The sequence below is a fragment of the Balaenoptera borealis genome (genome assembly GCF_965194805.1).
Source record: "Balaenoptera borealis genome assembly, chromosome: 5".
In the NCBI taxonomy this organism is placed as follows: Eukaryota; Metazoa; Chordata; class Mammalia; order Artiodactyla; family Balaenopteridae; genus Balaenoptera; species Balaenoptera borealis.
The window spans coordinates 66558547-66584303 of record NC_138862.1 but is presented as its reverse complement, the minus strand read 5'-3'; the positions used below and the strand labels follow the sequence as shown (position 1 = coordinate 66584303).

Sequence of the window (25757 nt, the reverse complement as noted above, 5' to 3'; positions counted from 1 at the left end):
TCCTCCTGTCTCAGGCTAACCTCCTCACCTCCCTGAGTCTCAACCCAATCCCTCCTGCCTCTCCCCAGGCCTTGCTCTTTTGTCTATATTTTTATAATCTCACCCTCTCCAAGAGCTACTTCCTATCCAAGTCTTCTCCCATCTGAAAAAAGGGTTCCCCAAATCCAGCTAGCTTTTCATGCTCTCATCCACACATATCTTCACTTCATCACTTTTCAGTCACTCCTCCACCTATGCATACTGACATCTGTCACTATCACTCACCTAAACACCTTCCACTAAGGTCAGCAATGACCAAATAATCAAATTTATTTTGTACTCTCTTACCTGATCTCTTGGTAGGTTTTATGATGGTTTTTGTCTTGGTTTAAAATTAATATGCAGTCATTATAGACATTTGGGGGAATACAGAAAAGAATAAAATATAGTTTAAAAAAGTTCTGAGGGGGTTCTGAGAAGCCATGGGGCATTTATGAGACAACTGGGATTCTTGGAGTAAAAAATTAAAAAGGAGAATAGGAATTAACTGTTCAGAGGTCACAAAATATTTACACTGAAGTCTCAACTATTGACGTCTTTGGAGAATAGTTCTGGATAATCCAGCATTCTGAATACCTAATGCTCATCCCTTTAACCATCAAGACATTTGAATCTTATCACATAAGCCTAAAAATCTGTTTTAAAAATATCATACCCCCCGCTTCTTCAACAGAAAATAACATACAGAGTTTAATCTTTTATTGACAACTAAAGGTTATCATATGGTGAGTAGAAATAATAATAGAACTATACTTGTTTTCTGCCTATTATGTGCCAGGCCTGTGCTAGGTGTTTTGCACATATAACCTGAATGTAATCTCATATAATTTGCACACCTCATCTGTGTTTTGTAAATGGGCAAACTGAGGCTCAGAGAAGTGAAGGAGATTGTAAACTGCAGCCCACCTTCTAAGTGGCAGGGCCCTGTATTTGAACCTAAAGCCTTAGGTTCTTTCTGCTACACCAAGCTGCTGCCTGGTGGGCAGGAGGTTGGGTTGGGGAGCACTGGGTTCAATTCTGTACCTTCCTGGAGACCTTGGAAAAACCCGTGGTCTGCTCTGTGACTAAACCACAAAACCTTAGGTAGACTTTTTTCAGTAGAATGCAGATAACAGAGAAGTCAGTTCTTGGCTTTTGTGTTTCAAAATAGTCTTCATATTATTTTGCTAGGGCTGCCATAGCAGAATACTACAGACTGGGTGACTTAAACAACAGAAAGTTATTTTCTCACAGTTTTGGAGCCTGGAAATCCAAGATCAAAGTGTTGGCAGGTTTGGTTTCATCTGAGGTCTCTCTCCTTTGTTTGCAGATGGCTGCCTTCTCTCCATGGCCTCGTGTGGCCTTTTCTCCGTGTGTGCGCATCACTGGGTGTCTCTGTGTGTCCTCATCTCCTCTTCTTATAAGGACACCAGTCAGATTGGACTAGGGCGCACCCTAATAGCCTAATTTTAGCTTAATCACCTCTTTAAAGGCCCTTTCTCAGAAGACAGTTACATTCTAAGGTACTGGATGTTGAGGCTTCAACATATGAGTTTGGGGGAGACACAATTCAGCCCATAATAGCCTTTGCAAAAGAGAAACAAAAAAAGGTTTTGAGATCTAAAATCTTGGCTTTTACTTATCAAATGCTAATGCGCCAAAAGATTTAGGGCATAAAATCATTTCACACTATTATTATTATGTCATATTATTAAATTATGAATCCCATATTTCATACTTGGATTAGATTCCTCTGAATTTCCACTGAGCTCTAAGACACTGATCAATTATAGTTCTGGTTACAGAAACAAAAGAGAAATTTAAGACATGCTGTCTTTACACTGATGTCCCTAGACAGCACTGATGTTTTAAATGTTTATATCTGATTTTTGTTCTATTTCTGACTCTTCTGTTGCTATCATGCTAACAGCACTTTTTCTTACTGTTTGCAATATACAGCTAGATCCTCCTGTCACTTACCAACCCCAATCTAGCCTAGAAACTTGATAACTTGGGTGTGTTTGATTATGTAACAAGAACAAATATGCTTTATTGGAGGCTTTAACGGGTTTGCCTGTGAACGAACTCTTTGGTGTATGTCTTCTATGAAATCTGTTTTTGTGACTCTTGAGACTTTGTTTGCTACTTCCTGTCCCTAGCTGTGTTTCGATTAAGTCCAATCCAAGTTTCAGGTAAAAGAGATGTCACCATATAGTAGAACCTTTGCAAGGGAAAATCTTCTCCTCTTTCCACAGAGGAAAACCTTGAGCTTGGCAAGGGGAACACAGGGGTCTATTTAAATCCCCCAATTCATGAATACTCCATTGGCGTATAGAGTGGATACTATGACCCAATGTCTTCTCCTCCTACCCACCTGCACACTTTCTGCTATTCTTTGTCCAATCTGCATTTGACCTAGACCTGAAGTTGTCATTGTCTCAGGGTAGATTTGTTACAACAAAATGCAAATAACAAGTCAGTTCTTAGCTTTGGCGTTTCAAATAGGCTTTGCAAGAAACAAGGGTTTTGAGATCCAAAAGCTTGGCCTTTAGATATCAAAAGCTAATAACAAAAAAAATTCAGGGCATAAAATCATGTCAAATTATATATTATTAAATTGTGAATCCCATGTTTCTAGAAGAGCAATATAGAAAGACTCTCTTTGTTAGTTCCGGTTATTTTGTAATCAAAGAAAACAACCAAATAAGCTATTTCTGTATAGGTACTCTAGTAAGAATAAAACACTATGTTTTAAAAGAAAATGTGCCATAAACAAGAGGCTGAGAAGACTTCCAGGGGAGGGTCTATGATCCAGTCCACCATCCCAGGGTTGCACAAGAGGAAAGAGAAAGAATGTCAGCTAGTAACTTGAGAGAGGCCCTTGTGCCCTTCCACAAGCTAAGCCAGGGAGGAAAATGAACAGACCACTCAGAATCCTGCTGGGGAAATCTGAGCCCAGGGAGGGGCAAGACTCTACCCCCGTGGGCAGTGGAGCAGTTGCAGGGTCTGGCCCTAGAGAAGGCGTGGGCTGAGAGGCCAGAAGCTACCTCAGAGAGTCCCTGTGCACTGAGGCAGCAGGTATGGACCCGAAGAGCAGGAGGGCCAGGAGGACCAGAGGGTGAGGGAGGTCATTGGAGATGCCAGGCGTGCATCGGTGGTGATGACCCAGGGTTATAGCCCGTCCTCACCAACGCACTCCCCCAGGGGAAAAGAGGAAAAACACTGAACCCAGGGAGCAAACTCAGACTCTGCTACCAGGTAGGAGGAAGGCTGAAGATAGGACTTAAATTCAGCATCGAAAATGCACAAATGTTACTCCCCTACGCCCTAGCCCACACCTGAGTTGGTGGCCTGAAGAATATGTTCCCACTGCACGTGTGGTTTACCCTTCCAAAAGCTGTAAAGTACAATTGAAAATTATGCTTCCAGTTAAGACTTTTATTCCACCTCGACTCCATTGAGATGCAGAAGCTAGCAGTCTGCAAGGCACGTTCTCCAGTTAAGCCACTCTTCCCGATCTCAGCTCAGAGGAGGAGGATCATACACGCCCCACTGCACCAGTTACCACAGACTGGCCAGGGGGCTTGATTGGAGCCCATTTTTTCAAAAGGGCCAGAACAACTCAAGATAGCTTAAGCAAAAAAAAAAAAAAAAATTAAGAATTTATTGGAAAGCTACCAGGGTATTCCATGAACCTCAGAGACAGAAAGAAGAGGTAGACCTTACACTAGAACCAGGCCTCTGGACCCAGAACCAAGAGATCAGGAATGCACCCCATGCTCCCCATTTCCCAGGGATCTCAGGCTCTCTCCCCTCTGCATGTTTTTGTACCTTTGCTTCTCTTGTCTCTCTCTGAAGTACAGCTTTCTCTTCTGTGTATGCTTGGCCCCTCCACCCAAGATTAACATGCAGTTTCTCAGCTCAGAGCCTGGGAGAGACGCCTAGAGGCTCAGGAGCTCATTGTAACTCAAGGAGTTTTGTTTCGTTTTAATCTTTTTAAAGGGGCTTTTCATTTTCCATTAAAATCTTTTCCAGTGTTTAAAATTTTAAACCAAAGAAAAACTGAATTAATAGTAAAATGAACATTTGTATACCCTTCATTTAGATTTATTAATTGCTATAACTCTGTGATGTTTGCTTTCTCTCTCTGTATAATACATACACATATATACACGTTTTTCCTGAACCATTTGAAAATAAATTATGTCTATCATGAGATGTGATCCCCAATTTCTTCTTCATGTATCTCCAGAAAATAAGAACAATCCGGGAGAGAAAATTAGGTTGACTCAAACACCAGATCAGCTCTCCCTGGGTCAGGTGTCCCATCAGCTGTGGTGAGGGGTCACAAGCCAGCTCTGGGGGTCCATCTGTTTTGTTGGAGGGAAGTTCTCAGAGAAGAGCATGACTGGGTGGGTACTCAAAATGATTCTACTTTATCCTCACTACTTCTTATCCCTTTTAGAGTAAGGTGATATATATCATATATATATATAAAATATATACCACGTCATGAACCCTTGAGATTGTCTATGAATAGCTGAAACCACAAAACTGAAATCCACGAATGACAAAGGTCTACTTCATTTTAAAAATGGCTCAAATCTGTCCCTGCTAACTGTCTATAAAACATTCTGCTCTAGACCACTTCCAGCAATGGAATTCTGATATTGGAAGGTTCTGGAATAAAGTATGCAGGTTCAGTACCTATGAAAAAATAAAATAGTTAAATAAATAGCTAAGTAGTAATTAAGAACTCACTCTGTGCTAGGCACTAAGTGTTTTACATACATTATCCAGTTCCATCCTCACAAAAACCCTGTGTGATATTATTATTCTTCACGTTTTACAGATGAAACTGAAGAGCAAAGAGCTTAGGTAACTGGCCCAATCAGCTAGTAAGCTGCAGGTCTCTCATACACTGGAATCTGTAGTCTTAACCACTTCTATGTATTCAAAAGCATAACTGTGCCCTGAATGCCTAAGGAAACTATTAATTTTCCCCTCCCCCTATAGAGAAAGAGAACTTGAGCCCATTTTTAATAACAAAGGATGGAAATGGCCCCAATACTAAAACTGGATAGTCTCAGACAACCCTTATCATTTTTACTGCAGGAAGCTCACCAGGGAACAATCATCACAGAGTAAGTATTCTTGTGCCGTTTAGCACTATCTCTGAACAGCCCCAAATACTCCAAGTTCAACTAAAAGGTCACATGCCAGTTAAAAAGAGGTTATCCTTTTCTTAAGAACGCGATGGTGTTGGAATGAAACCATCCTTTCTAATCACAGTCCTGCCTCAGCCCACAACATGTCAATGGGAGTCTCTGAAGCACTTACTTAGCCAAGTGGCAGGCACTGTGTCTCCCACACTAACTGTATGTTCTGAGGGCCTTTCACAAGAACATGCTGGGCTAGGCAGTGTGTCCACGGAGTATACTTCTAATTACCCTCATCCTTGCAGAGACCCAAAATGTTGACTCTTGATATATTTAGTCCACAGACAAATTGATAAATAAATACACTATATTCCTGCCTCTGAGCCTGATTTGGATGCAGGGGATGAATGTTGCCTCCCACTGAGCCCATCACAATGCTTCAGCTCACTGTTCAGGTCTGGTTTAGGGCTTCTGGGGCTCATGTCCTCAGAGGCCATTCTCAACTTCACAGCCCCTGCTGGCAGCCTCATCAAGAGGAACCCTTGCTTCAGGCCGTCCTGGGTTGGTACTGCCCGGGACACCACAGTTATGCCATAGGAGATCATCACTCTCTTTCCCGACATCCATCTCATAGAAGAGGAAATAGTCCCAACATATTGAGCTTTTCCCGATAATTCCTTATGACTCAACCACACAGATAAGTTTTAAAGATTTTCTTAAGCCTACTTATGTTTTCTAATTTTAAGGGAGTGGAATGTGTTCTGAAACTTCCTTTTGGCAGTGTAAGGTACTACTTCCTGTTATTGACCTAAACTGTACTCTTTCAAGTTTCCTTGGATGCTCTCTAGTACAACTCTTTTAATTTTAGTTGCCAAATCTCTTTGTAAAGGGAAAATTTACCCCCGTGTCTGCTAGGCTCTTTCAGGCTGCTTGGAAAAGACACACCCTCATTAGTAAAGGAATTCATTGCAAGGATACATGAGAATGTGAGCCAGGAGGCATCCTCTCCATCTTGACCGTAGACTTCCAAATCTGGGGAGCACACCAGGCTTCACGAAGACCTGGAACAACAACTCAACATTGTTCTCACTCAGTCTGAGCTCTAGTCACCCACTTTCCCTTTCTCCATCTAGCATTTATTCTTCCAAAGACAACGGATGGGATCCGTTTGTCATGCCCCACCCTAGTGCTCCCCTTATTGGTCACATTCTGTGACTCTTGGTCTAGATCCTGTCCAACTGCACTTCTCAGCTTTTGGCTCAAGGAGAAATCTCTTGTTTCATCGTTTATGGCCAGGATAGCAGGATAAACACATGGTATATAAATCCAATTTGAAAGAAAGGTGGGAGCATGACAGACATTTGAGGCTTCATGGTGTATCTCCCAATATATGTTTAATAAGTTCTGTTTTATAACTTCAAGTTTTCCTTAAAGCAGGAAAAGCTACAGACACTGGCAAATTGTGGAGATTATAGACTTAACATAGCAGGCCTGAGACTGCTATCCTTAGAAAATCCTGATTGCAAGTTTGGTCCATGGCTGGCATCAGGAAACTTGGATTTCAGGAGGGTTCCCACCATTCCCAGAAATGATGAGAGTGGTTCATTGTGCCTAATCTGTGCAAACAGTATGGCTTGTGCTGAACACTTGCTTTCCTTTTAAAACTCTGGAATTCTAGTAGGACCAAGCAGAGTGTGCCTATATGACCAGCTCCCAATAAAAGCCCCGGTCACGAGTCTTAATGAGCTTCCCTGATAGACAATATTTCACACTTGTCCCAATTTGGGGCTGGAAGAATTCCATGCATTCTGAGTGACTCCGATGGCAATAGACTCTTGGAAGCCTGCACCTGGTTTCTTCTGGTTTTTGTCCCACATGCTTTTTCCCTTTGCTGATTTTGCTTTGTATCCTTTCACTATAATAAATCGTAGCTGTGAACACAACTATGTGCCCAGTCCTGTTGGTCCTAGCAAATCATGGAACTGGGAGTGATCTTGGTGATCCCCCAACACACAGTCAATCTGGTCCACAGATTTCCATTCATACTGAAGTAGCACCATTTCCTCACATTAAAAAATAAACTGTACGTCTATCTGCAAGGAAGAGATATTACATTCCCCCCCTTCCCCTCCCCCATACACCCATTACAGCTATTTAAGTCAGTAACTTGAAAGAGTCAGCTTTCTTTGGAAGAAGCCATAAGTGCCTAAAAATTTAATGAGGGCAAAGAAGAAACATCAAGGGGGCAGACCCAGCTGGAGGGGGCTTCCCGGCAGCATCTCTGGTAGGTTCACTCTGAGTCGTATTCAGCAGGTTAATGGCAGCATTTCTATTTACCATGAAAAGCCAGTAAAAATGAACATTTTCTGCCATGTTCACACATCCTAAATGAACCAAGTTCTTCTACTGCATGACCTTCATGTGCAGGTCAGTTTCTTTAACTAGCTGCATTTATTCACTTCCATTTTTAGGTTTTGCTGTTGCATTAAAAATAATACCTAAAGGTCTGAAAGAAGCCCTGCCATTGCTCGAAATACCTGATTTACTCCCGGGGAGTAGCCCAGACCCTGGAAGAATCTCAGTCTGTGAGGTTTTATGATAAATGTCAGTGATTGTGCTGATAATAGACTGTTCCACCAAAACTAGGCAGGGGAAGGCATTGCTTTTCAGTGGGGAAAAAAAATCATAAACTGCTTTCTACAAAGCCCATGGCTGGTGCGTTAGCATCCTGCTTCTTATCCCAAGGGGGGAAGTTAGGAGAGAAGAAGAGAGAAAAAAGAGAGAGGGAGGGTAGTAGAGGGAGGGAGATTAAAAGGGGGAAAAGAGAGAGAAATGAAATTGCCAGAGAATGAGGAAGGGCTCTCTTCAGCCTTGAGCTCTGGCCATGAAGAAGTCCTATCCCCAGGGGTTCTCTCAGGAGAGTCCCAACCTATCCATAACCTGCGACTGCCAATTAACTTCATGCACCACTGAGGCCACCCTCTCATCCAGCCCAGACCAGTCCCACTCTGACTGGAACATATAGGAGGGTGGGCCCATCATTTTGATCAAACACGCAGCTTTTCCAGTCTCCACATAAATTTCAAAGGCAGTTGTTTACTCCTTCATCTGGATTAGGGGAGGGAATATCCAGTGTCCCATGTCCCAGAGACAAGTCTGTTGTTCCTCTGCCCATAACCCTACACGTCCTCATGGTGTCCCAAGCTGGGAAAGAGCCCAGGAATCTGGCCGACTGCCTTGTTCTGGATATTTGTTGATTTAGTCTGCCCAGTGTCCTTTCTTGGGAAAAACCTCCTGCCCCATACTATGTGTTTTTGGGAAGCTGTTAATCAGAATGTGCTGCCTGCTATAGGGATGGTATCATGACCCAAATACAGCCAAGCACAGGACCACTCCCTTGACAATATGCTTTGTCCAAGCACATGGTAGCAGTGGGGGGAACATGACACAAACAGGACCAATCAGAATCCTTCCCTGGGTTGGATGTACACGACCTTGGGAAAATACACACTCTCTTCTTGCTGTGGTACCAAAGCTGGGAGGATGCAATTTGGGGACTTGCACTAGCCATCTTGTCAGCCATATGGAGAAACTAAAACTGCAGAATAAGCTGAGAGTCTGATGAAAGAAAGAGAGAGAGCGAGCAAGTACTTATAGCATTGAGTACTGTATTCATTTCCTGGGGCTACCATAAAAAATTTCCACAACCTTGGTGTCTCACAACAACAGAAATTTCTTCTCTCCCAGTTCTGGAGACCGGAAGACTGAAATCAAGGTGTGGGCAGGGCAGTGCTCCCTCTGCAGGCTCTGGGGGGAGAATCTGTTCCTTGCCTCTTCCAGCTTCCGGTAGCTGCCAGCATTCCCTGGTGTTCCTTGGCCTGTGACTGTACCATCTCCCATCTTCACTTCCCATGGCCTTCTACGTGTGTCTCTTCTCCTTTGTCTGTGTTGAATATCCCTCTGCCTATCTCTTATAAGAATGCATGCGATTGCATTTAGGGCCCACCTGGAAAATCAAGGATAAGATCCTCCTCTCAAGATCTTCAACTTAATCACATCTTTGCCATATAAGTAATATTCACTTTTTTGCCTAAAAGGTAACATTTGCAGGTTCCAGAGATTAGGAAGTAAATAAATCTTTTTGGGAGTCGGGGGGGGGGAGCATTTTTTTTAGCCTACCACAAGTCCCATTCAAGTCTCTGAGACCTTATTTCTTGCCAGTAAGTTCCTTCTTGTCTTAGGCTAGTATAAGTTGAGTTTAATCACTTGTGTTAAAGGTATCTTAAATAATACACATCCCCATGTCTGCAGCAAGCTGGGAAACGGAGGAAGCAGCCTAGTGCAGTGGACAGAACATCTGCTCTTCTGCAAGTGTTTGAGAAAACCATTTCCTTTTCCCAGCTTTGATACTTCACACCTCTTGCAAAGATTAGGCTTAAAGGACTGTTGCATTTGCATATGCTAACTATTTTGTTGTTTTAAACACTCTGTAATTATATTTATGGCCTGATGATCAGTTGGGACTTTTTTCAATTATGATCAAAAAACTCAACCTAAGAGGCTTGAGCAAAACCAAGCAGTCAACAAAGCTAAAAAATCTGGGGCTAATCAGGTACAGCTCAGTTTGAGGCTCTGATGATATTATTGGGCTCCATCTCTTGGCTCTGTCTCTTTACGATTGGCAGTATCTCAGGTCCCAGGAAGCGGCCCCTTGCAGCTTCAAACTCACATCATCTTGTCCCCTGGCCAGTGGAAGAGAAAGTAGCCTTCCCTGATGGGTAGAACAGAAATCTTGAAATTGGATCTCATTGGCCCTATTGGTCTGACTTCTGTCAGATGTCTACTGCTGAACTGTGTCCAAGGGAATGAAAGGCATTAGCTTACCCTAGAGATCATTGCTTTCGCTCTAGAGTGGACTAGAACACAAGGATGAAGAGTGGAAGAGGAATGGTATTCTAGAGGGATGTGCAATATGGTTACCTGAAGTGGGGTGAAAGCATGCTGGCTGCAAAAGGAATAGATGTGTACTTAATATCAGAGATTTCATGATATAAATTCCTTTAGTTTTTCAAATGAATAGGCCTGTCAAGCTCATGATAAATAGATTGATTATCATAAATCATAGTTTTGTGAACACAATTGGATAATTTATACTACCAATTCACAGAATTTTCAGAAATTAACTTGGAGAAGATTGTGTGAATCTAGCACCTTTAGACAGGGTAGAATAGGCATACATATAAATTATACATTGTTCTGTGTATGTAAATAAACACATAAATATGTAATAAATATTTCCCTAAGTTGCTGATGAAAGCATCTTGTCACAGGTGCTCTCAATGATTAAACAAAATGTCACAATGAATTTGATTAATGTCACAATGAACGTGATTAACAATAATAAATATTGCATTCAATTCTAGAAATGTTCTTTGGGCCTGAGTGTGAGATATAGTTTTCTGTAGCAGTGGTCTTCAAACTTTATGGTGACATACCTCCAGCAATAACAATGGACTAAATATATACATTATAAAACATACACAAAATATAAAACAAGAAGATGAGTTAAAGACAAAATAATCAACATTTAAAAAACACATCATTTTACTTATTAATGGTTGAAAAACCTTTATGCTCTCACTGGAAAAATAATAATAATAAATTTAGTGAGAGTGGTGTTTTTATTTTATTTAGAAAATATTTGCTTAACGTTTTGTGACAGAGACAGTTGAAGGTCTGATCCTAAGTCCAGTTTATTTTGATATTTGGTTTGATGACTGTGAGAGGTGAAAAAGATAACTCTTTTTTTTTTTAATTTATTTATTTATTTTTGGCTGTGTTGGGTCTTCGTTTCTGTGCGAGGGCTTTCTCCAGTTGCGGTGAGCGGGGGCCACTCTTCATCGCGTTGCGTGGGCCTCTCACTATCGCGGCCTCTCTTGTTGCGGAGCACAGGCTCCAGACGCGCAGGCTCAGTAGTTGTGGCTCACGGGCTTAGTTGCTCCGCGGCATGTGGGATCTTCCCAGACCAGGGCTCAAACCCGTGTCGCCTGCATTGGCAGGCAGATTCTTAACCAGTGCGCCACCAGGGAAGCCCTAGCCAATCTTTAATAAGCAATGAAACATTTGAGGCATCCATATTTTCATCACTATATAGCAACTATGGATGGTGTAATTTGCTCTAATACTTGTTTTTCCTGCTAATCCTCAAGGGTGTGTGTGTGTGTGTGTGGCTTTTTGAATTTTTTTTGCCAATTCCAATGGTGTGTGCTGACCAAAAAATGCATTTTAGCTTGTCATTATATTGTTTTCCATGTACTATTTCTACTATTCCTTATTAGGTCAGGAAGATAATTGTTCCCCCTCAAGGTATGTCTTTTGCTGTTATGTAAGAAATCTAAAAGAGTGTCTCTAAATATTTAATATCAAATTGAGTGAAATTTTCTAAAGTACTGAATTGAGTACTGCATATCTTCGAACATCGCCCCACCCCCCCAGAAAAATGATAGGTACCTGTCTCAATGTCTTTATGTTCCAGATACCTGGTTTCTAAAGTTCTTGGTAATCCTAAGTACAATATTCCTAACAAATAACTCAAAGCATACTAGGGATGAGGATATCACTAATAATAATGAATGTGAATCCATATTTCACATAGTTTTATTGTTACTTTTGTGTTTGACTCATTGTCAGAACTAATTAAGTCATTTGTTTTTATCTTGTTAATGTGTCAGTCAGCGAGCTCTTTTCAGAAGTAGGAAACGTGTCAGCTCTGCCCTTTTCTTATTAATAGGAAGAAGGTTTATCCTCAATTTATGGTTCTGTTCCTAAAATGTTTTTAATCTAGTCTAGTTAAAACTAGATCATATAATATGTAAATCCATTTAAGTGGGCACACTGCAGTATAACACAATATGTTAAAGGAAACGATGCCGTCAGTCCCTTTGTGGAGAGAAGGCCCACTCTCTCCTCATGATGTTTGGCAACAGGACATAACTCATGACTGTCTGACATAGGGACTAAATATGGGCAACAGAGTCTATCTACATATTTGCAAAGTTAATTTCTATTTTTAGATTGGAAATAAGTAAAAATGGACATTGTAATATTTTTTCCCCATGCACTCTGAGGACCCTGCATCCCAACTTTGGAGAGTGCTGGTTTCACAGTGTAGGTTGGTGATTCGTTGCTGCAGCGGACATTCTTGGCTTGGTCCCAGCATTCATTCCTGCTTTTCCTGTCAACATTACCCTTATTTTCTTTGGGGTGGGTCCTCATTGGCTTAACTTAGCCCAGCCCAGCCTCCAATCAAAGTGACTGGTATGGAGATGTCAAGAAATTCAATTTAGGCTTTCTTTTTTAAAAAGTGAACCCTAAGATTTTGTAGCAGCTCCCAAAAGAGGCTCTCTCCCTCACCCAGATGGGGTAGTCCAAGGGCATGATGAGGTTGGCACTGCAGCCAGTTTACCACCCTGAGAGCATAAACTGGAACTCCCAGAAGCCACCATATGGAACCCAGGGATGAAATAAGATTGCTGAAGGTAAAGACGAGAGATGGCAAGAAGCAGGATCCTTGCTGACCTTATTTGCGGTCCGGATGAAGGCTTTCCTGAAGCCAGACTTACCCTTGGATCTCTCAGCTACTAGGTGAATAAATTCTGTTTAACTGCATAAGCAATTTAAGTTGGCCTCTCTGTCATCTGCAACCAAAAAATTCCTCACTGATACAGCTATCAACTCCTTTGTTTTGTTGTTATCGTTGTCGGTTCATTTTGTTTTGTTTTGTGTTTATTATAGAGTCAAGTTAACCATACTCTGTAGCACAGAATTATCATCAGTATCTGCAAGGTCCGTCCATTGAATTATTCCCCTAGCAGCACACATTAATTATAAGCTTATGTACCAGGCACTGTTCTAAGTAATTTACATATATTAACACATATAATCTGCAGAACAACCCTACGGAATTTGTATTATTATTATCCCCATTTTACAAATGAGGAAACTGAGACCAGAGGTAAGTAACTTGCCCAAGGTTACTCAGTAAGTAATAAAGCCAAGATTTACTACCAAGGCAAATTTGAACCAAGGTAACCTGGCTCCTAAACCCATGCTCTTAATCACACAGTATACCAGAAAGGCTACACTATGCACATACTAACATTTGGCATTGTCCAACTCTCTAATTTTTGCCACTGTAATGAGTGTAAAGTAACATTTACCATTTCTTATGTAACTTTGGACAAGTTACTTAAACTCTCTGTGTCTAAGTTTCCTTACCTGTAAATGGAGGTAATAAAATAATACTGATTTTATAGGGTTGTTGTGTAGTTTAAATAATGCCAGTGACTGTGAGCATCTTTTCTCTACTTGTTGGCCATTCAGGATTCCTTTTTTTGAGAAACTGCTTGTTCATACCCTTTGACCATTTTTCTACTGAGTTTCCTGTCTTTTTCTTATTGATTTGCAGGGGTCACATATATATTGCAGTTATGTCCATTTTAGATATTACACATCTCCTTCTAATCTATCACTTTTCTGTGGTGCCCTTGTTTAACAGGAATCTTTAATTTTGATATAATCAAATTGATCAATTGTGCTCCAAATGTGGAGAGAATGAAGACATGAAAAACAATGTTTATGCCCTCAGCAACTTAAAATCTGGCTGAAGTATCAAGACTAACAACTATATGAACAAGTGTCAGACACCGTATAACAATATGCAATAAGATGCCAAGTTGCAAGTCTATGTAATCAACTATTAACCTCTGAAAAGTACCCCAATTCTTCTGAGCTTCAGTTTCCTTACTTGGAAAGTGGACACAATAAAAAAATACTTTTCAGTTTGTTGTGATAATTAAATAAAATAAGACCTGGTTCTTGCGGTTAGTACCTGGCATATAATACCAACTGCAATTCAGATGCAAAGCAGATTAATGAAATAATAATGGCTACCATTTACGGAGGGCTGCTACCTGCCTGGCACTTTCTATAAGATACCATATTTAAATTTCACAACCCCCTGCAAGGCATTATTGTCAGATGCAGAAACCTAGGTTCAGAGAGCTTAAGTAATCTGACAAAGTCGCACAGCCAGTAAAAGGTGGCAACAAGACTGAAAGCCAGGTTCATTTGACCTCAAACCTCATGTGCTTTCCACTATGCCAAGTTATTGCCAGAAAAGGTACTAGAAAAGCAATGAAACTTTACTTGGATCCTGAAATTTATTTTAAAAAGACAGAATTTGAATAGACAAAAGGAAGAAGGAGGAGAGGAGACCATGCCAGATTCTGAGAGGGTGCAGTGCATGTGCCAGGGATGAAAAGTATTGTGAGTTCTTACAGGGCAGAAGCAAAACTTGTGCAACATAGTGCCCTTCAGTCCCAGCACAGAGATTGGGACAGGGTAGCTGGTGGGGGAATGCCTATTCCCTACTTCTCTTACTTCCATAACGAGGAAGCAGGAGTGCATTTTCTGACTGGGAAGCTTGAAGGAGGAGCTAGGGATGTGTCCCTCTGACCCCTCAAGTTTGGGAAGCAGGCCTGCCCCAGGAAGCATGTATTTTCTGCTTTTCCAGAAACTGTAAAACTGCAGTCAGTTTTATACAAGCAGACTTTCCAACCCTGTTTGTGACTGGTGGGGTATGTTCCATTCTGGGGTGAAGTACAAGCAGGCCCTTGTTCCTGCAGATCTAAAGCCACTGCCACCATTCCAGTTTTTACCAGGGACAAGGCTGACATTTTGCTTTCCACCAGTCTGACTCCTGCAGCTATCTCAATGGATTCTGAACTTGCATGGGCAATATGGGTGTTATTTGAAGCCCCCTAAGGCCACAACCGTCGGCACTCAACAAACCATGGTAAAAGAGTGAATGTGATAAGTTCAGAGGACAATGAGAAGATGGCCTGATTTGAGCAGAGGACATATAAGTAGCTTAAGTAAGGTTAGATGGATGACTTACAAGAAAGGCTTTTGGATTTGACGTGGGAAGAGTGCTTAAGTTTCTGAGCAGGGGAAGAGCATGAGGAAGACAGTGTTTATGTAGAGAGAATACGGCAGTGCGCTGCAGTGGCGACTGGGGGGGAGAACTTGGAGCTGGAGGGAACCAGAGGTGGTTTCTATAATTCCTAAGTGAGGGAGGATGAAGGTCTGGCCTAGGGAAGTGGAAATGTGAACGGGGGTGAAAGGATGAAAAGGAGATCTCAAAGGAAAAACTGCCAGGATATGGTCACAACTGGGGTCTGAGAAGTAGAGATAACGTTTTTGAGGAAGCACTCTGAAAGAGGTAGATGAGCAGGCCCAGAGCTGGTGGGCACGTTAAATCTGAGGTGTCAAGTTGGTTTGCTCTCCGCACCAGGGACACCGGGCGCACGGTAGGAAAAAAGCTACGGTGTGAGCAGTTTGCGGAGTCAACACTGTCAAAGACGCAGCACACATTTGAGGACCTCTGGGAAGAAGTTGGTGGAGATGTGAAGTATGAACATAGAGGGTGCCCGGGATGACCGGGGTGGGAGTAGGGACACAGGTGAAGCTGGGAGGAGGAGAGCAGAGGGACGCCGGTCGCTCCTGGGCTTGAGGGAAGGACGGGATGAGGCTACAGGCAAACGCTGGAATCAGGATCTTCTCAGCAGAGGAGGATGGCCTCCACCTCCCCCCCTCCCCCCAGGAAATCCACAGTTGAACCCAAAGCAGCTTTCCTCAGGCTGGCTGGTCTTCTGGGCCCTGCGCCCCCTTCCGCGCGCTCTGGCGACAGTGATGCCCTGGACCCGGAGCTGCGGGGGTCCCTCTGCACCTCTGGCCCTCTCTCTATCAGCCGTAGGGAGCGACTTCGGCTCCCCACGCCGCAGGGCCTTTCCTCCCAGGTTCCCGCCCCAGGGCGAGCCAGGGCCCCCAGCATTACCGCCCCACCTGGCCACCGCCGCAGCCCGCGCTCGCAGCCTGGCCGAGCTGCAGCAAGCCAGCGGCCCCTCCCGGGGGTGGGGTTTCGGCTCCCCACACCGACACCCCCTCCGCCTTTGTTGCAGTGTCCCCCAGGACCACCCCCCTGTGCCTTGGCCTCCACGTCCTGGGGGCTAAACTAGGGGCCTGGGTTTCGGGAAAGGGGTTCGGCGGCGCCAGGACGCCCGCGGGCTCCAGGACGTAGCGAGGGGCTGGGAGGAGGGAGCGGAACCCTGAGCCGCGGGGGCCGCTGCTGCAGAAGGGGGAGGAGAATGGGGAGGAGCTGGGGGGCAGGCTGTCGGGGAAGGAGGGGTCTTAAGGGGCGGCGAGGCCAGGTCGGATTTCCTCTGAGGCTGGCGATCCGCGAAGCTCCCACCTTCCCTTAGAGCTCGCTGCAGCCGCCTGTCCCCGCGCCCTCCGGACACCGGAACGGGACCATGGTGAGAGCGGGGTGCGCTGCGCGGAGCCGAGCGCACTGGCCCGACCCCTCTGGGCTGCCGAGGGTGGCCGGGCGGAGGGAGCGAGCCTCCGAGGCACGAGGAAGTTTCCGGGGTCGACACGGGGCTCGGTGCCTTCACTCTCGCTCTTGTCTTTTCCGCAGATGTGGACACGCTGGCTCGCGCTCGCGCTGGTGGCGGTCGCCTGGGTCCACGCCGAGGTAGGTGAGCCTGTGAGGAGGTCCGAACTCAGGCGCCGGGGCCACTGGGGTCTGCGCGTCGCGCCGGCGGTGCGTGAGTCCCGGGGATGCTCTCCCCGGGTAGGACTGGGAGTTTCCATCTGCCGGGTGAGGGGGGCGCTCGGAGCAGAAATGCTGCTTACGAAACTTAAACCTTAAAATCAGGAAAAGTAGTTTGGGCCGTCAGCGGGAGCCCCCGCCGCGGCTAGTATGGAGGGAGAGTGGGGAGGGGGAGAGAGGACGAGCAGGGCCGATTGGGATGCAGGCGGCAACAAGAGCAGGAGCCGAGTTCAAAAAGGCGCCTGAGTTCTTTCCTTCACTTAAGAGGAAATTGAGAATAGTTGGAGACTTTTCCCTTCCGAGTCTGTCTCCTGGGGGAGGGGGGTCGGGGGATCTCGGGAGATTCTTCTTTTAGGGCGGGATAATTTTTTTTCTCTTTTATAAAGTAAAATGATGATTCTCTGGGTTTGTTTTTTTTTTTCTTTTCTTTTTTTGTAAAGTGCCCTCGGATTTTGCGTTATTATTAGAGCCAAATAACGGCCTTTTAAAATCTCAATTTTTTTCTTAAACTGGCGTTGCGCAAGTATGAGTGATCCATTGCTCTGCTCCTTGAGGGTTCTGCGTTTCCAGTCAAAGTATTTCAGCGCCTTTTGGGTAATGTTTTCTTTTCAACTCCAGTGACCTTCCTGAGACACTACAAACAAACCAACAAACCCTTCGCTCACAAGCCCCTCCATTAACTCAAAGGTTTATGGACAGAAAATAAACAATTCTAAATTCCCTGGGCTCTAGTCTCCAGAAAAGTGAGGTCAGAAACCAAACATTTGATAATTATGGCAGGAAATGTGGAAGGAATTAAAAAGCATGAGGGAGAAGAAATGGAATGTACATTACAAAAGAAATAGCTCCCTGGTGGGTGGTTATTCTCCCTCTTTGAATTTTTTTTCTTCATATTACAGTTTAGCCCCACCCTTAGCATCACAGCTTGACTGCCCAGAAAAGTCATAAAAGCCTGCAAGGTCTTCACGATTACAAAAAAAAATACACATTATACTGAACTCTCATTTAATTCACTACCACACTTTTGGTTGATCTGGAAACACGTGCTGTTTTTACTCACAATGAAATAAAAATAGCTAATATTTTTTGGATATCTACTTTGTGTTGTAATAAAACTCCATTTGAGTGATGGGGAAACTAAGTCAGAAAGGTCACATAATTTATCTAGTGTCCTAAGTTGTTAAATGGTAGAAGTGGGATTTGAACACAGTCAGGCATCGCACCCCAGGCTCTTAACCACTGTCTCACACAAGGACTTCATATTTGCCATGTACTTCTTATATAGCAGACATTGGTTGGGCTGCATGCCTCATTTCTTTTAAAGCTTCCCAGAACCTTGTAGGGTCAGTTTTGTTATCCACAATTTACAGAGGAAGAAACAGGTTCCGGAGACTAGGTAACCTGCCCAAGATCTCACAGCTAGTTCTCAGGAAGGATCTGAACCCAGCTCCTTCCACTGGTGGAGCTCATCTTGAACTCCAGATCTGCTTCTAATGCATTTTGTTCTCCAGGGTTTGAGTTTGAGGGAGGATCCTTCACTGGCTGATTTAGTCCTGGCTGAGAAACAGCCTTCATCCTTGCTGTTGCCCTCAAAAGGCAGCTGTAGTCCATTGATGGATGAGGTGAATCCCTGGTTTGTTTTATTGCAGGTTTAGGAATTGCCAGCTAGTGTGTGAAATTGCTCTGTGAACTGGAATGCACATTTGAGGAGTGAGGATGCCATAGGTTCACTCGCCACAAGGCTCTGTAGCCCAAGGTCTGGGATCTATTCTCCCAAGCTGTTTGTACTACACGCCCTCCCCCCCCAACCCCCCAGTGCATTGCAGGGAAAAGCTTAGCCCTCATAGGAAGTTCCCCCAGCAGCAATTTCCTGCTTGAGGTGGAAGAGCAGAAAGTACTCTCACAGAATTCCCAAGGCAAAATCGTGGGGAAGGAGGCAAAATCAAGAAGTGCTGAGGCATGAAAACGGAGGAAGTGGTGCAGAAAGAAGGCTGTGAACTCAGGGTATGTGAGGAGTAGGTATGATGTAGCTTTCATTTCATGACTCCAGATTATTAAGGATTATTTTTTTTATCAGTACAATCTCTTGGTATCTGGCCCTGGTAACATTTGGCAAGTTTTTAATCAATGTTTTAATAATAATAAATGAAAAGGTAAATTAGCCCTAGCAATTTGGATATTACTTTAAGCATTTTATCGTGTAGTTAATGGTGCTTTTGCAGTGGAATATTTTTCCTTGTTAGCTGCAACAACATATAGCAAACAAAGCGAAGTAATGTTATTTACTGTTTTTATTGACATGAATCCACTTTAGTAGACTTTAGGGCTGAAATCGTACAAATATTGTTGAACTTTTAAAATGAAATTTGAAAAACAGTTTTCTTGGTGCTTTTTGACTTAATACAAGCGCAAGGATTCAATTTGGCATATTTTTAAAGTATGTGATTGCACAACAAATTATGTTGATAGTTGAAGAAGCCAAGCCTTTGCAATAGTAGTAGACCTCTAGAATCAGGTGTCCCTAGCTTGAGAAAAGGTGGTTGTCATCATTATTAGTGCCAGTCTGTAAATCCTGTTTGGTTAGATTCAAGAAACTATTAACAAATCTCATTAAGGAAAGTGTTATATTTTTAATGTTTTCCATGGTCTCTTGGCACCTCAGGGTTGATTTTTTTGACTGCTTCCTCTCTTTCTTTCTTTTTGTCTTAATACTTCAGGCAGCCTCCATCAAAATTCCATCCCATCCACTTGAGCTCACAGCCATGTACTCTTTAGAGTCTGCTTGAAAGGGGGTGTTGGCATGTCTCTTGATGAGCATATATTAGTATCTGCTATGGACGAGGAATGGGGGCTTGCAGCGGCAGAGCAAGCTACCTTGTTTCAGAATCTTTTGGGAGAGGGCTGTGTGGGCCTGCTCACTCTTCCCTCACCCATCCCCCTCCCATTGAGAATTCACTGAGAGGTGTGGATAGTGGAGGCTGGGAAAGGTTGACATGTGCCCTTGAGTCTCAGGAGGTGGGTATGAGTCTACTCTAACACCACAGGCTGGAGGGGACCCTGTGGCCCAACTGCCTGCTTCCAAAAGGCAGCGTTGGCAAGTGCCCAAGCACACTCCACTCTCCGTTGGTGGTTATCTCTGCTGGCACTCTGATTTCCAACATTCCAGGTCTATAAATTCATCATGATAAGTCACAAGTACAGGAGACTGATTCACAAATCAGAACACTCATTCCAGTAAGGGAATACTTAACCTATGAACTGTGAGTGCATCACTTAAGATAATAGCAGCAAGAACAATAACAATTATACAGATAGGCAAGAAGATTATTAGGGCATTGTCCCTCTGAAGCCAGGTTTCATAACCTCATTTATACCCTATTATCAACATACAGTTAAGCAACCACTAGGGGTATTACTGGCAGATGTGGGGTCTCCTCTTTATTCTTTACAATTATTCTAATAGCAGATTCAGGAAGGTCTAGAGTGTGATTTTCCCATTTTCCCTTGATTTTCTCCACATCCTCTGACTGCTTTTTGAAGCTACAGCAAAAACTAGGATTTTAATATCCATCTTGTACATTAACCACTAAAATAATCTCTTGTTTGTTTATCCTTTGGCAAATAAACCCCTTGCTGTGATTCTGGAGACCATTGTTAGAAACTGGGATGTTAAAACATGGCAGTGACTCTGCTGAATAGCCAGAACAGATGGACAGGCACCCTGCACATTGAGGCCCTGGATATTGAAAATGTCTTTAGCAAGGACATGTCACAATTCCCGTAGACGTCTCTGGATTGGGTAATGGAAAGCAGGAGTCCATTCTCAGGCTCAGAAGAATGAGTTTGGGAAGAGCTGTGAGGTGGGGGCATGGGCTGCATGAATGTAATGTCCCAAAGAAGAAGATAAAGTCTTCAAAGTCAGTGAGTCAGGAAGACACATGTTTCCAGGAGAACAGGGAAAGGGTGAGCTGTAAATACCAGTGGTCACACATAGAGAATTGAAAATGTCATGGTGTCTTTTTCCTGCTCCTTTTCAAATAAATGGACATCCAGACAGAAATTTCTAGTAGCCACAAATAGTATTAGCTTAAGGACACCAGATATTATAGGACTGAAAAACAACTTATACTTAGATGGGTTCATTTTGTAAGCTACGTGACTGATGTCCTGCAGGTCAAATGCATACTTTTCTCTAAGGTTCCATCTTCTGTCACTTGTGACTTTGGCATGAGGTGCTTTCTCCAAGAGTGAGTCATTAACAGCACAGGCCTTCCCTTCACGGTGCCCATCAGTCAGTATTCCCTGATGTAGGCTGAGCGTGCCCTACACAGGGCAGAGTCATGGATGAAGTGCAAGACATGGTCTCTGCCCTCAGGTTGCTTACAATCTAATGGTGGGCCGTTAGATTTAAACTGTGGCAGCTGTAATGTATAATATTATAACTGCATGATGAACAACTATCTTTATTATTATTATTGCTTTTTTTTACATTAACAGAGGACTTCCCCTGATTTTTAAAGTTATTTTACATTAGTACAATGCACAAATCTTTAATGTATAGTTTCATGAACTTTTGCATATGAATATACCCATGTAGCCACCACCCAATCAAGACTGAGGGAGTTGGTACAGTAAGGAGGCTATGAACTCAGGGTGTGTGGAAACAGTTAAAATGAAAAAAAGTGAGGTATAGATATGATCAAGGTTACATTTCATCACTTGATGATCATTATCATTTAATTAGTCCAGTCTCTTAATGTCTGTCCATACTAACATTTGGCAAGCTTTTAATTCATGTTTTAACAATAATGAACCTTTAATAATTCATGAAAAGGTAAATGAACCCTCTCTATATGAGACTTGCACTTTGGATATTATTTTAAGCATTTTTAACTTGTAGTTAACAGTGCTTGCAGTAGAAAATTGTTTTCCTTGTTAGCTACAAAAACATAGCAAAGACAGTTAAATACAGTCTTTATTGACATGAATTCATTTTAGCAAACTTTGTATAGCTGACTTGACTGTTTTGCTGATGGATATTTCAGGGCTCCATATAATCTACACTGAGAAACCAAATCAAGGAAAGAAACTCAAATAATTCTATTTGACCACTTTACCCTGGTCATTATTACTTTTAAAGGGACTCTACATAAGATGCCTATCACATTATTTATGAAAGCTAAAAACTTAAAACCTACTACATACCTAACAAGAGGAGAAGAGTTAAGAGTTAACAGCAATGTATGCCACTAAAAGTTATGTTTACAAAAAATTTAAGGCTCTGGCAAATGATTATCATTTAAATAAAAAAGCAGAACACCCCCCCACTCCAATGCCTATCCTCACAACTATGTAAAAATTTATAGAGAAATATGACAAAATGTCTTAAAATCCATCATGAGGATTCTTGTGACATCTCACCTTTTTCGAGAGGAATTTATCCTTCTAATATATGCTATTTTATTTAAATAAAAAAGTTATTTTCTGATAAAATATGGAAATTAAATATGTTCATAAAAAGCTCAGAGAATATAGAAAAAACTAGAACAATGAATAAAGTTGCCCATAATTCTACCACCTAAAGATAAACTAGCCCTTCATCCCTCCTTTGAGAGAAATTATCAAAGTCAATTAAAAGATGTATGTGATATGCCTACTAGACACTGTAAGCAATGAAAATTAGTGCCTCCCAACACTATGATAAATCACCTGCAGAGATGGAACAAACATGGTGTGCATGTCACCACTACCCTCTCCCTTACCCATGGCAGACCTTACTAATCAATCATAGAATTCTTCCTTCTGAGCCTGGAGGAGGTTAGAAAATCCTTCTCAGCAATGCTCTAGACAGCCACTAGCAGTTACTCTGTGTGTGTAACTGTGTGAGATAAAAGACATTTGCCTTTTCTGCTGGAAAAGTCAATCCAATTTGACAGACATTGGTATATCTTTAGCCAGAATTAAGATGATTAGAAGACAGAGATTGGGACTATGAAACAACAACAACATGGGGTAATAGGTGCTGGAGCTAGGGTAGCAAATGGATGAAAATGTCGAGAAAACAGCAGTTTGTTCCTGGCTCAAGCTTCTAAGTTCTTTAGATGAGTTCGAACACCTTAAACACGTAAGCCAAACTCTCTAATATTGGCCATCAACAAAAATATGAGAATTTTCTTGGCTCTTCTGCTGGAGTAAATAGTTGTTCTTGCTAAGGCTCTAAGAGCTGCTGCTGTCCTAGATAACAGCTTCTGCATTAGCAGCCGCCTGGCAAGAAACTGCTAATGGAAAGCTCTTTGGGTAGTTGGAGTACAGAATATATCCTGTAAATCTGCATCTTCTGCTGTGGTTGGAGGATTTCCATGTAATCTCTTTGCAGACTTTTTATATGCTCATTTGGAAGCCATCACTAGTAAGCTCTTCCCAGGATTGTCTGAATTTATGACCTTTAAAATGTTTCCTGTATAACCCCAGACACTTTGTGACCAACTAAGCTGTTGCCAAAACAAGTCATGTGACACATGGCAAAAGCATGATATGTTGCAGGCCCGGTTTATACATATGTGTGGCATGGGAGATTGGCTTGAATTGGCTTGAGGTAGGGAAAATGTCTTTTACTACTTTTTATCGTAGTCAAGATTTAAAATCCTGTGTCTGAGGCAAAATTTGTCTTATTCCACAGTCTGTCATTTTGTCCCTCAGTGATAGTAAATGAATGTAATTTATTGATCTACAGCAGTGCTAGTTACACCAGTCACTCTGCACATATACTGCTATTAAGAATAGTGTGGGCTTCCCTGGTAGTGCAGTGGTTGAGAATCTGCCTGCCAATGCAGGGGACACGGGTTCGAGCCCTGGTCTGGGAAGATCTCACATGCCGCGGAGCAACTAGGCCCGTGAGCCACAACTACTGAGCCTGCGCGTCTGGAGCCTGTGCTCTGCAACAAGAGAGGCCACGATAGTGAGAGGCCCGCGCACCGCGATGAAGAGTGGCCCCCGCTTGCCACAACTAGAGGAAGCCCTCGCACAGAAACGAAGACCCAACACAGCCCAAAAAATTAAATAAATAAATAAATAATAATTAAAGGTGCTAATAATTTTTTAAAAAAAGAATAGTGTGGAACTAAAAGCAGTACCATATTGGTCCCTATCCTGAAGTAGCTGCTACCACCATAGCTACTGTACAGCTCAAATGGACCTGGCCATTAGGGGGCCAAATCTATGGCATTCACAGAAATTACCACCCCCTTCCTCACCTCTTGCTGCTGGTGCAGAAATCCCTGACATGCAGCTGTGGGATGGATGCCTTCTCAGAATTTGAGAGGCTCCGTGGGAGCTGCTGGGGCCATTTTCAGGCTGTTCACCGTGACCACTTCACCAGTCTGTCCAGTAGGTGGCAGCTTTTTGTGTGGAACTTCATCTGAAATTGTGTCTGTTCCTGGAGTGTTAGCGCTTTTCTCTTATTTCGTGTTTTCATGTCACTCAGGCCTTCTACTGAGTTCCTTTCTTCATTCTCTTCTCTTGTTCTCATATCTGGGTGTTTCCAAGTCTTATCTTTTACGTGGACCGCGTTACAGAACTTTCTTATTATTAAGAAGAACATAATGAAAGAGTCCTTGATTTAGAAGTCCTGCTCTTCCCCTTTCTTGCTAATGTTACCTTTTTAAAGCCACCTAATTAATATGTCTGACTTGCAGCTTCAGTTAAGAGCAGGGGCTTTGGGGTAATGAATAGGTTTGAATTCTGGCCATGTCGAGCTGTGAAACCATGAGCAAGTTACTTTACCTCCCTGAGCTTACTTTCTTCATTTGTAAAATGAATAATGGCTAGACGTCTCTCTTGCCTATCAATCCAATTAGATAATAGAAAAGCCTCTTCTCCTCATAGCACACAGTCAACACCAAACACTTGCAAAAAAGAAGTGCATCTTAAGAGTCCCTACTGGGCACTGATAAAGAATGTTTTTAACTAATGATTTCAACAAGAGAATTCTCAATTTACACATTAACATTCACTAGGCATTGTCTGTATTTGTACAACCTGTGCACTGGCTCAGGTTGTTGTTCTGTTCACTGATTTATTGTTGAGAGGAAGTATAGCATAATGGTTTAGCACTCAGGCCTTGAAGCTACATTACCTGAGTTTAAATCCTAGCGTAGCCCTTATTAGCCCTGTGAACTTGGGGAACTTACTTAACCTCTCTGGGTCTGTTTCCTCATCTATAAAATGGGCTTAATATGGAGTATTTACCCCGTAAGTTAGTTGTGAGAATCAAGTAAGCTATTCCATGTAAAGCAATTAGAAGAGTGGTTTGGCACACAGAGTACAGTAAATGTTAGCTATTATTATCAAGCTTGTGGCATCTCTACTTATTGGAAGAGCTCCAAAAGCTATGGTTTGTGTGTGTGTGTGTGTGTGTGTGTGTGTTTGCACACTCGCATGTGCTCATGGCTGGCAGAACTCCCCTTGCTTCCTTTATTCTCTCCAGAGATTAAGGATCACCTTTTAAAAGACAACTAGAATATTTATTTCAGTGGATGCTTTGACGCCCAGAATTCATATCAGAACCCTTGCCTCTACTGAGCCAATCTTGCCTTCAAACTTCCAGCATTTCCTCTGTGAAGCCACAGCTCTGTTATTCCTCCGGGAAAAGAGTTAAGGACTCACTGAGCACCTTCCATGCACAGGCAGTGCATGTTGAAAGCCAGCATAGGTTTTCCCTGAAGACTGAGTGAACAAGACAGAGAACTGGAAAGGGAAGAAGAGTGAGAAAAGGCAAAAAAGAGAGGTGATAAAACTCCTCTGGAATTTTTCCAGATTCAGTTTTTCTCCTGTGCCCACCCTTCTTACACATGGAGGTGGCCACCAGATATCTTGGATTTTTTGTGGGCTTTTTCATTTGCATATATTCT

General features: G+C 42.8%; 1 protein-coding gene across 1 annotated transcript in view; it reads left to right on the top strand.

Annotated features, from left to right (window-relative positions):
- Positions 1-16404: 16404 nt before the first annotated feature.
- The window catches only part of FSTL1 (follistatin like 1), a 51202-nt gene continuing 41849 nt past the window's right edge, over positions 16405-25757 (top strand). Inside the window, exons 1-2 of the mRNA XM_082394983.1 lie at positions 16405-16552; positions 16714-16770. Coding sequence (XP_082251109.1) covers positions 16550-16552; positions 16714-16770 — 60 coding nt within the window. The 5' untranslated portion in view covers positions 16405-16549. The remainder of the gene's footprint in view (positions 16553-16713; positions 16771-25757) is intronic.